Source organism: Alosa alosa, chromosome 2 (genome assembly GCF_017589495.1).
Source record: "Alosa alosa isolate M-15738 ecotype Scorff River chromosome 2, AALO_Geno_1.1, whole genome shotgun sequence".
Lineage (NCBI taxonomy): Eukaryota > Metazoa > Chordata > Actinopteri > Clupeiformes > Clupeidae > Alosa > Alosa alosa.
The window spans coordinates 1,301,362-1,314,095 of record NC_063190.1 but is presented as its reverse complement, the minus strand read 5'-3'; the positions used below and the strand labels follow the sequence as shown (position 1 = coordinate 1,314,095).

Genomic DNA, 12,734 nt, shown 5'->3' with positions numbered 1-12,734 from the left:
CTAGTTACCGGCTAAGAGCGTCTTAACAGTACTTCTCACTGAGGTCACCAACAGGACATACAGAGGAATTACAATTTAGAATACATAATCCAACTTACGTTCCCATTCTTTATTGTGTTTACCTGTGATGAATCAGATTTTAGCGTGCAAAATAGCCTACATTTAATGGTCATAATAATGTGATGAAAAGCGGACAAAAATGCAATCAAGTTAATAAACGAGACGTTGCCAGAATAGTTTGACATTATCTTTGCTAAGTGAATATTTTATTAGGCCTATGAGGTAAAAAGCCGAGAAAGCAACATGTGGTGTAGTCTGTAGCCTACTGCATCAAAATCTAAGCCTACACATTTCCTCTCTTTCTTACTCGACTTCTTTCTTATCTTCAAACATGTTCTTAAGTGACACCGCGAAAAAATATTGCATGGTGCAACAATCTAATCTTAAAATAATTACAATTATTTATGTCTCTGTGTGGTATATAACCTACTTGGTGTGTAGATCCGAAGTTTAAATGGTAGACCTATAGCTGTGACGTGCAGTCACCTGACATCACCGTCAAATCAGAGGATATTTCAGAACTATTAACGTGGATAGCTCCCCTTAAGAGCGTCTTAAGAGCAGTGCACGCGCGTTCACGCTACGAGCATGTTCGGGAAACAGTCGGAAAAACCAAACGAACGATCGTAAGATGAATCGTAGAAAACCCTCTTAAGAGCGTGTCTCCGTCGTTATCGAGAAACTGGGCCCTGGTTTGTTGCAAAATTGATGTCTATTTTTACATTTGAATCAATAGAAAAATGGTTGTTGAGTCTTTAAATAGAGCCAGTGTGTTTTTGCATGTAAGTGTTCCACAATGTTAAAGCTGTACAAACACATAGTTATTAAGTATTATTCAGCCTAGGAAAGTGTTTTTGGTCTTTAATCTGATTTAGAGGTCACTGAATCATATATAGTATATCACATAAAGTATCATCAGTAATTGACCTCTTGCCCGGGGGTTGACTGATAGATAAAACAGTAATCAGACAGCACCTTATGTTTATGTAAGTGAATGAAGGAAAATTGTAAAGGCAAAGTTTAAGATGGACATGATAATGTCCAAATTTGACAGAAGGGTACATACAACTGCAGCTAGCCTCCAAAGAGGTGACTATTGTTGTGACATCTGGCAAAAAGGTGCATACTATATGAATAAATATAGTTTGAGATTAAAAATTAACAATGCATGCCTATGCATGGGTCATGGTTTTACCAAAGTCATAGAATAGCCAAAACTATACATATTCTAAAAGCATTTGCCCTGTACATGAAATAGCATCGATCAACTTATGTCCCATCTTCCTCCACACCATACTCCTCTATTCTGTATCGGCGAATCAAGTGAACAGCGGATACATTTAGATAGATAGATAGATAGATAGATACTTTATTGATCCTCAAGGGGAAATTCAAGGGTCTCAGTAGCATACAGACATAACACACAACATGCACTTACAGCAGAAATGGTAAACATAAGTATAAGTATAAACATATAACTAAACTCCACTGTACAATAAGACAGTAGAAGATAAGACAGATAAGAAAACTAACAAAACTAAATACTAAATACACTATATAAGTTAAATTAAGAAAGTCCAATGTGCTTGAGGGTGATCAAGCATAAGACGCTTGTAGTGACAGGGCCAGGACTGGTGAGGTGCTAAAAGGAGTGAGTGTCATGGTGAAGGTGCAAACAATAGTCCAACCGTAGTCCTAAGTTATGTGTGCATGGCAAGGTGCTCAAGAGAGTGAGTGTCATGGTGAAGGTGCAAAAAGTAGTCCAACATTAGTCCAACAGTGCAAGAGTAAGGTCTAGAGACCAGCATAAATAATATAGACAAATAGGAGAGTAAAGTGTAATGTAGACAAGGTAAAATAAAAAACTATTTCAGTGCAAGAACAGGTTGAGGTAATAGGGTTATAGCCATTCATTCATTCAGTATTGTATCAGAAGCCTGACCGCAGCCATTGATCATTGATCATTGATCATGTGTGCTAATATAGCATGAAAAACAGTGTAGCAGTAAAACAGTAATGAAAACATTAGGCTGTGTAATTTTGGCCTGCATTATTAAGGGAAACAAATTAAACACCATATACTATATATTTTCTAAAAGCATACGTATAACCTCTAGATGTGATATAACACCAATTAGGACATTTCCCATCTTCCTCTATGCCATGCACAATACATTGCCCTTTATTCTGTATAGGCGAATCTAGTGTAAAGCGGATACATTTTGACATACTGTCTAGGGAAAACAGATTAAACACCCTAAACTATATATTTTCTTAAAGCATATCACTTGTAGATGATATATGAGATATTTGTGGTCTGCTGAAATTTTCTTTGATTTTTCACACCTCTGTTTGGCTTGTTGTCTGTGGTCTGTGCCTGTGCTGTGGTGTTGTAGCGTAAGTACTCACTACTATGCTACAATGTCACATCATTCTTCCATAATGCTTTACAAAGTTTAGTTTTTCTTTGTCGGTAGGTCTGTGAAATAGGCCATGAAATAGGTATTAAGTTTTAATATAAATTATCTTAAAAAGACTTGAATTTGACTTGAAGTAACCTGTAGGAACCCTGAACACTTAATGGAGAAAAAGAACTGTGAGCCATATTGCAATAACTATGTGCTGTAAACAATTTGGAATTGGACCCAAATATGATACTGTAATACATGAATTATAAACAACATAAAGCCATTGTTAATGTTAATTGCATTGCAGTATTATTATATTATCCATATACATAGATTGCCTATAAAAAGTATTCACCCTTCTTGGATATTTTTCCTTGTATTGCTGAAATAAATGGAGTCTTTGTCAATTTAATTTGCCCTTTTTTACAATAATTGGTTACACTTTACAAGAGTGACATGACACTGTCACGAACAAGTCATAAATGTTTATGACAATGCTTCTTTTATTCGGTTAACATTGACATTCGGTTAACAAATTAGGGTTAGGATTAGAGATTAAGATTAGGGTTAGGGTTCATGTGTCATGACAGTGTCATGCGTTCATGACTGTCATGTTACTCTTATGTCGATACTGTCAAGTAAAGTGTTACCCAATAATTTAAAAAAATCCCCTCTTTAATGTCAAAGTGAAAGCACATTTCTACAAAGTAATGCTAATTAATTACAAATATATAGGCCTAATGCAAAATAAGTGATTGCATAAATATTCACCCCCTTCAAGTCAGCATTTGAAGATGCAACTTTAGCCGCAATTAAAGTATGGAGCCTGCATGGATAGGTCTCAGTTAGGCTTGCACATATACTGCAATTTTACTCCATTTTTCTTTGCAAAACTCACGCTCTGTTAGCTGACACTGTCTTTTGTCTAATTCAGATTTTTTCCTGCCAACAAAAGTGGTAGCTGAAGTGCAGCTGGAGCCAAGGGATAGTGCTGTACTGCTTGGATCAGAAGCCAGTTTTAACTGTAGCCTAAAGGATCCCTGGTCGGTTATGACATGGCTGTTCAATGGCAGAGTGGCGCTTACAATTTCCAAGGACTATGGTGTTCTTCAAAACACTACACGTTTCACAGCAGCTAATTACACCACAAATGAAATTTACAAATGGGAATTTACCATCATGAATGTGACAAGGAATGACTCAGGAGTAATCACATGTGATGTTCAAAATATACAGAGAAGAGCACACTTGTCTATTCAAGGTTGGTGTACTGATCTCAATTAACACTCACTTTCATTCACAAGAAATTCTGGTAATTTGTTGCAATTTGTTGAGTCTACTCAAATTAAACTAAAAGTCAACTAAAGATTCTTCATAAATGCAATATTATCTTTAATCAATGTGAACCTAAATTATGTTTTTGTTGCTATATCAATGTGTATTTTTAGTGTGTCTGAACTTGGAGCTTACCTGGATTTACAAAGTATTTGTATTAACATTTCATGAAATTTACCTGGTTGTCTTAAAAATCTTTGTTCTCTCTGAAAAACATTGACATTACCATGACCAAAAACTTACTCAATGGGTCCTAAGTTCAGTTCTATGTTCTATCAGATATTCTGACAAAACTGTATTATTTAACATGCATACGTAGAAAACAACATGATATGCCAGATAACATGACATTTTTTTTAATTTCAGGTATTCCCCTGAAAGGGTCACGTTGGTAAATATTTTTAGACCGCACTATTGCGTTCCCTCGCAATAGTTTGCGTTCCCACGAAATACTTTTGCGTTCCCTCGCAATAACTTTTGAGTTCCCTCACAATACTTTTTGTGTTCTCTCCCTGAAATATTGTGCTTGACGTCATTAACATGTGAATGTGTTTTGAACGACAGTGCTTGTCATTTTGCAGACAGCAGTTTGAGGAACATTGTGTCGCGCTACCATGTTTAACAACAACTGAGCTAACATTTGGAGAAACACTCAGTCACTAGTCAATAGTCAGAGCACGCTCTCCCTGGATGCTGCTGCTCCCTCAGCGAGCCGCGCCACATGCACTGAGTTAGCCTACCCTCTCCCCAGCTCTCCCCCCACTAGATCCCACTCACTCACTGTGCGCTCTGATATGACACTGACCATGAACTAAATATTAGTTATAAGATATTAATATAAGATATTAGGTATTCTACAGTTATAAATTATGAATTCAGGTAACGCGCTGACAGCGCTGCGTGAATGGGGACTGAAATGTACGGAGCCCAAGTTGAAACTGCAAAGCAACAACAACAAAAATTGATCCTGAGGAACACAAAAAGGTATTATGAGGGAACATAAAAAAGTATTATGAGGGGAATAAAAGTTGTTCTTGAGGGGAACATAAAAGTATTATGAGGAGCAACGCAATAATGCGGTCTAAAAATATTTACCAACGTGACCCTTCCCGGGCTCCGTACGTGTGTTTGTGTGTGTGTGAGATAGAGAATAAGACTGACAGAACTTTCTAACATTAGGCTAGGCCTCATTTCATAATTTAATGCATGTACTTGTTTGTGTTTCTGGAATTTTTGCATTGTATTTTGCAGTCTTTGCCAAATCTATTATTGTATCTATTATTAACTGACAAATAGGATTTATGTGACAAATGATTAAAGGTTTTCATAGAACATTACTATAGTGGAGTTTCTTTCTTTTATTGGTTTTGTCTTATAAGTCTTACTATATGCTTTCATTTCATTTCAGAAAGTGGGACTGTTAGCATTAAAGGTGGCAACATAACTGTGAGACCTGATGAGCAAGTGTTTTTTGTCTGTGTTGCATCTGGATGGTTTCCTGAACCACAAGTATCCTGGAATATAAATGGCAAAATGGCAGATACTGAAAACTATAACACCACTGTTGAGACTGCAGGAACCCTACTAAACTCCAACAGCACTCTGTCAATTTCAGCAGTTCAAAGTGCTGAAGTTCAGTGTCTGGCCAAAGTGCCTGCTTTGTTCACACCACAAACCACCAGTGTTTTCCTGATAGTTGGTAAGAATACAATTTTGTCTCATAAAATGTTCAACATAATAAACAGCAATTAATAAACAGAACTATGTAAATACAAGCCTTAAAGCACCTTTTAAGTTCTGTATAAATAAAGATTAATATATTATATATCAGTTATATGAAGATTATCTTGTGCATTTTACATCTTTTCCAGATAAGACCAATCTACAACCTGACAGAACGTGGCTGATTGCCATAATTGTGACCTTTAGTTTGGTTGCACTGGTAGTGTTGGTCATCATTGGGATTATCTTATTTTGTAAAAGAAAAAATGCAAATAGTAAGTAAATTATAATGTGTGATATCTGCAATAGCAGTATAGAATCAGTTTGCTTACTACGTCCTAATATCATTGAGTATACAGATAGCCAGGGGCTCTGCTAGGGTTAGTAGGGTTTTGCCAAAAACTCAAGGTAAACAGAAACCTGTTCGTAAATGTTTGCATATGTTTGCGAAATTGAACACACCGCTGTTCTTCACTGGTTTACTGTGATATTTTGATTTGCTTGAGTTATTAACAACTTCACTTCACTTTCAATTTTTCCACCTGACAATCACCACTCCATTAATACATTTTAGTTTAGCGTTACCCATTTAGCCTGTGAATAATCAGAATCAGAATCAGCTTCTGGCCAGGTTTGTGTAAACAAACAAAGAATTTGACTTCGGTTAATCTTTGCTCTCAAAGTACAACACACTTTACAGTAACAATAGAATGAAGGGCAGTAGAATATGGCTATGTATAAGAATACAGTATGTACATTTGCAAATAAATCATTAGACACTATGGGTAGTATAGGGTAATGCAATGTCCCTGTCAAGGCTGCCAAGTCGTGGACACCTCAACAGACACAGGCAAGATGCAATATACAATTGAAAAGAGGGTGTGAATAGTGCAATATCAGTATAGACTGAGGTTTAAGATTAAATATAAATATAGTGCAAGGCAGTTCAGTGCAATGGTAATGTATTAATAACAATACTGTAACTGTAAGGTTGCAGTACACATGAGGTAGATGAGCAGAACAGAGTTGATTGACTTTGTTCAGTGTAAGTATCAAGTCAATTGATCACAAGAAATGTACAGTTAAAATGTACATTGAATACAACACTGTAGCCTATACAATAAACAAGGAACAGCCAGTAACAGAACAGCCAGACAACAGCCAGTAATACCGCGGCCAGCCACCAGCAGCGCCAGATGCCCCACAGCAGTTCCCACAGTCCCAGCAGTAAACAAGCAAGTAAGCAGGCGAGCAAGTTGCTTCCGTGTTCGCCCAGCCTAGCCTAGCCAAACAGTCGTCCACAAGGCAACCCACAAGTGGTCCAATAGCACAATACCATCCCGTAAGTCCTCCACAGATCGTAGGCTACTCAGCTCTCCACCCCGATCACGAGCAGCGATGTAATCGCTCCGCTGAAACAAAACGAGACTTTGGGCAGTACGGAGTATACCAAGATGCTAATACACGTTATGTCACTTGAGGCAAAAAGGAGCTACTCACATTGCCGGGTGCAGACCAAATCTGCCACCCGGAATATAGCTTGTATTTTGCGCGTTGTGATGCCAAAATTGTGGAACTGCTCTAATGTGTGTCCGGCTGTGTAGGCCACCTCTGGCTCGGCCGCTGTGTCTTGTGCAGTTCTTTGCCTGACTCGATACACACTTCCATGCCTATAGGGAGACCAACATTCCCACACACCTGTTCCCCCTCAGTAAATTATTAATTATTGTTGAGTCTTTGAGTTTGTTAATTGTCAGTTCATGATTTGGATAAGCCGTGACGGGATGATACACACATGCACGCAAAACAACCCAAAATTATAACACAGCACACAAACATCCAAAAATCAAAAGTTCATTAAGACACAACAAATGTGAAGACATGACATTTTGCACTCTGTGACATAAGGGTGGGGGCTGTTTCTGAGTGTTCAACAGAGAGATTACTTGGGGGAAGAAGCTGTCTTTGTGTCGGCTGGTTTTGGCAAACAGTGCCCTGTATCATCTACCAGAGGGAAGGAGGTTGAACAGTTTGTGACCAGGATGTGAGGGACCTGTAGAGATTTTTGCTGCCTTTTTCTTGACCCTGGACCAGTGCAGGTCCTGGATGGAGGGAAGGTCAGCTCCAGTGATCCTCTCTGCAGCCCTAATTGTCCTTTGCAGTCTAGCCCTGTCCTGTTTGGTGGCTAACCCAAACCAGACAGTGATGGAGGTGCAGATGACAGACTGAATGATGGCTCCTTAGGATGGCTCCTTAGCTGTCAGGAAGTATAACCTCTGCTGGGCCTTTTTCTGGATAGTGTCAATGTGGAGAGACCATTTTAGGTCCTGTGAAATGGTTGATTCCAGGAACCTAAAGGTATCCACCTTCTGAATGGTGAGTCCACTGTCAAAGTCCACAGTCTTCTTCACAGACAAAGTCATCTTCACAGTCTTCTTGGGGTTAAGCTCCAGGTGGTTCTGACTGCACCACTGGACCAGCTGTTCTACCTCCTGCCTGTACGCAGACTCATCACCATCCTGGATCAAACCAATGATTGTGGTGTCATCAAACAGGATCCTGGCATACGTCCCTGGGGTGGTGCAGTCAAGGTGGTGCAGGATGAATTGCAGTCCCATATTGACGTCATCATCTGCCGATCTGTTTGTCCTGTAGGCAAACTGCAGGGGGTCCAGCAGGGGTCCTGTTATGTCCTTCAGATGGCTCAACACCAGCCTTTCAAAGGATTTCATGACCAGAGACATCAGACCAACGGGCCTGTAGTCATTTAATCCTGTGATGGAGGATTTTTTGGGGACTGGGATGATGGCGGAGCATTTGAAACTTGGCACTTCACACAGCTCCAGGGGCCGGTTAAAGATCTGCGTGAAGATTGGTGCCAGCTGTTCAGCACAGACACGCAGACAAGAGGGGGACACACCATCAGGTCCTGGAGCCTTCTTGATCTTCTGCTTCTGAAAGAGCCGGCACACATCCTTCTCGCAGATTGTTAATGCAGGTGGGGGAGGGGGTTGGGTGTTGAGGGGAATTCTATTGTGCGTGAGGGGTGTGATAATGGGTGCTTTTCAAACCTGCAATAAAAGTAATTCAGGTCATCAGCCAGTCTGGGATTTTCTGCAGGATGGGGGGTGGCTCTTGTAATTCGTGACCTGTTGCAGGCCTTTCCAAACTGCTGCAGGATCGTGGTCTGAGTGTAGCTTATTTTGGCTACCCTGATCTCCTTTGTCAGCTTGTTCCTGGCCTGCTTATATACTAGGTCCCGGTCCCCACTCCTGTAGGCCTCCTCTTTGGCTTGGCGTAGCTTCCTAAGATTAGGAGTGAACCAAGGTTTGCTGTTATTGTATGTGTAGAAGGTCTTGGTTTGCACACAGATGTCCTCGCAAAAACTGATATAAGACGTTACAGCAGTGGCGGACCGTCAGGGCCTTCAAGGCCTTCTCTGAAGGCCTAACTATTATTAAACAAATGAAAAATAATAGTGTCTTTAATATCATTTTACTTTACCATTTATTATTCGCTTCTTCTTCTCCTCCTTCCCGATCGTTCTTGACTAGGCTAAACATATCCTACCACTGTCCGCTATATTTGATTGACAGATTGTGTGAACAAATAGTGAGGGCGTGCGATACATTTTTATCCAATCGCGTGTCTTCCCTTGTTAAGGCCATAAGGCCCGCATCAGGCCTTCACAAGGAATCACTGCGTTTTCGGTACCTAAGCAACCATTAGAAATCATATGTTTGGATTCTGGTTGATTGATGGCTACATCTGACTGATTAGCCAATCAAATCGACCTATTATGGCGAGGAAGGCAGGTCTGACTGCAGCTGGGCCTGCAATGTTCCAAAAGAATACCCGGAACCGTTCATCACGAATTTTGACGCTATTTATTTGACTTGAGGAACTTCGTGAGCATCTTCTGTCAGTCAGACTGACATTTACTGGAAAAGTACATGTCACACTGGTATGGCTTTGGTTATAGTTATGGACAGTATATTGACCATTTTTGTTTAAAAAATATATATTGATAAGCCTTCATTAAGCAAAATTATATCATGTAAAGTTACAGTATCAACTAGGACTACATGTTAGCAAGATGCACATAATGGCAGCTAGCTCTGCACGTAGCTGGTCAATAGCCTATGCAGGAATTGGTACGTTTTGTTTCATGTTTATTTGATAACATAGACTTGTAATACAGTACATGCTTGTAATCTGGCCCTTTTCTTTATAAAAAGTGTTTTTGTGCTGCTTGCAAACCGCAGTACTTGGTTACTATACTAGATTGTATGCTAGCTTGAAGTTGTGTGTATGTTGATGTGGCTTTGGTGAAGCTGTCTGGATCGGCATCTATGTGAAAATTGTCATTTGCCTTGGGTTTCTTGCCCTGCTATAGTCTGACTATTTATATATCTGTGTTTTGTGGACATTATTGGTGAAATCAATGGCGTGGCCATCAGACATTATGAAATAGGCAACAAGCAGTAGTAGCAGCATAGGGCAATACATTTTCTGACTTTTATGTTTGATATCATGGTGGTGTGCTGAGAAATTTTCTTAGCATTTTCTGTTGAGACACTTTCTCATAAATACGTTTGGCAAACACTGATAGCCTTCTGTAGTTCCACATTAGCTTTTGAGTAATCAGAGCAGCAGCACAACCTAAAACAGTTGCACTGTAACGTTAACGTTAAAGCTACAGCCAGAGAGAGTTAAAGCGGAGCGAGAGGCGCAAACGTTCGACAATTTCCGCGTTCGATTATTGCAAGGGGGAGGGGGGAAAATCCCCCTTTATGCAGACCAGAGTACACCCTCGCTGCACTAATGTCAATGGAGGCTTGTGGAATTTTACCAATAAATTGGTCATTATGTCTTTCTGGATTTGTTGAGGGTTTTTTGGAACATTTTGTCATAATCTGTAAGTGATTGGGATCATTTCAAGCCTAAAAGTGTAATTTTTAGTGTTCGGATTTGTAATAAAATAACTTAATATCAGACCATGCTGCTGCCAGTTACTGTCCAGTTGTTAGCATGCTAGCTAGCCTCTTAGCTAAGGTAACATTTTAAACGGAGAAGTGTAATTTCTTTGAAATGACAACTAGCTGAATAACATTACTGACATTAGTTAAAGTGGATAGTTTATACTCAAGCGAATTTGGAACAGTATATTAAGTTTAAGCGAAGTCCTTCAACTACTAGTCACTTGTTAGCGCATATCTGTATTGCCATAGCTACTCCCATCCACTTGTATGGCATTTTAAGCTAGCGTTAGCTAGCTAGCTAGCTCAGTACACATGACTAATTAAATTATTTATATCATGTCCTAAAGAATGATTCATTGGTATCATACATGATTATAGTCAATGATATTGTGAACACAATTATGTTTATCTGTTCTTATTGCTTATTAAGAGAGAAAGTTTATTTAGTGACGTAAGGTGACACTCCCACTTATGCAGACCGGAACTGTCCCATTTTGCTCCCATATTAACGAATTACGTTGCTCCATCTTGCTAGTAATCAAGGATCTTTGCTACAGCTAAGTAGGAGAGCCCTACAAACAGTCTGAAGCAAGTTTGCTGATTAAACTATTAAATTAACACATCATTGCAGACCTGTGGCAGTGCCATATGTGCGTGCAAGTCATGAACATAAGTTAGGCAACCGATAGCCTATTTAAAAATAGCCTGCACAAACCCATACTTGAGCGCACTTGGGGTTCACTTTCAATATGACATGGACTAAATTGCACGTCTTCACCAGACAGTAGCAGGCAGCAGATTAATGAATATGGGTGATAAATAAGTAGCCTAGCCTAGCAGGCTATTCACTTTGCTACTGATAAGGATGATGGTCGGGTGCTATTCGCCTAATAAAGATCTAAGCAATGCGGAATTCAGCTCGGAACATTAATTGTTTGTCTAACGAAGATTCTAGAGTGATAGGCCTACATAGATTTGCGTGAGAGAGAAAACTTTTCCCCCCACCGTGAAATGCTGGGAAATTGCACATTTTAACGCTGAAATGCAAAAAAAATCTTCGGGGGGTATCCCCCCCGGAACACCCCCCTATTATTATTTTTTGTCAAAAAATAGTCATCATTGAAGGCCTAACCACTGAACGCACGGTCCGCCACTGCGTTACAGCATCAGTGAGGTCATTGAGGTCTGTAGCTGCAGCTTCAAAAACGCTCCAGTTGGTGCTTTCAAAGCAAGCCTGCAGCTCCAGCTTCTATTCCCTTGTCCATTTCTTTACAGTCTTTTCCATAGGTTTAGAAGTTTTTAGTTTCTGCCTGTAGGTTAGGATGAGGTGAAGATAACCCCATTGGATAGCCTAGGCTACTACTGTATGTTCCGGATCAACATCAAGTGGACGTCAGTTTGATGAATAGGCTTAGGCCTAATATCTCTATGTTTTGACTATGTAACTATGATAATAATAATAGTAATAATAATAATAATAATAATAATGGGGCAATTGCTCTGTCATGAGCTTAGCCACTTTTTAGAGTTTAACACTGTTTTAAACTCGCCGGTGATGCAAGAAAGTCACGTAACGTCTTAAGCTCCATTGCTGTGTCATATGTACCTGTTAACCTGTTGCTGTGTTTTACCTTGATCTCAATTGGGGTGTCTTCAAGGAAATTCACATCACACACTAGAGGGCGTATTTATCGCGTGTTAGTCTAATCTTGAAACAGGCGTGGTTTAAGGAGAGACTAAACCATACATTTGGACTTGGACCAGATAAAGTAGCCTACAATAAAGGCTACAAAATAGGAGTTGCTTAAATAGGCAAATGCCTAACTAAAATCGACAAAAAAAACCCAGATTATTTGTCAGTAAAATAAATGAACGCACAGTAGATCGTACTATACAAAACATAAAAGGTAAATTCCCTTGTATGCAGTCAACGGAAATGGTTTGCAATAATGGCTTGGTGAAATGCACTCCCTGCCTGCTAGATCAGCAGCATCAGGCTAGAAGTAGCCTATTAACCCTTTAGGCGCCAGAGTTTTTTTTCCGAAACGATCAATTTTGACATCTTCATTTCAAAAGGCTATATCTTAAAAGTGATAAGAGATAGAGACTTTCTGTAAATTAGAGAATGACCAAAGTTTATGTAGATTAAATGTTTATATGGCCAGATCTGCCTCGCCTATATTAAGTGGCCGAGACTTTGCGCCTTCGGACTAGGCCTACTGTCTCA

General features: G+C 39.5%; 1 protein-coding gene across 1 annotated transcript in view; it reads left to right on the top strand.

Moving 5' to 3' along the window:
* The window catches only part of igsf5a (immunoglobulin superfamily, member 5a), an 88,791-nt gene that overhangs the window by 58,402 nt on the left and 17,655 nt on the right, over window positions 1-12,734 (top strand). The window contains exons 3-5 of the mRNA XM_048237730.1: window positions 3,403-3,729; window positions 5,212-5,502; window positions 5,675-5,800. Coding sequence (XP_048093687.1) covers window positions 3,403-3,729; window positions 5,212-5,502; window positions 5,675-5,800 — 744 coding nt within the window. The remainder of the gene's footprint in view (window positions 1-3,402; window positions 3,730-5,211; window positions 5,503-5,674; window positions 5,801-12,734) is intronic.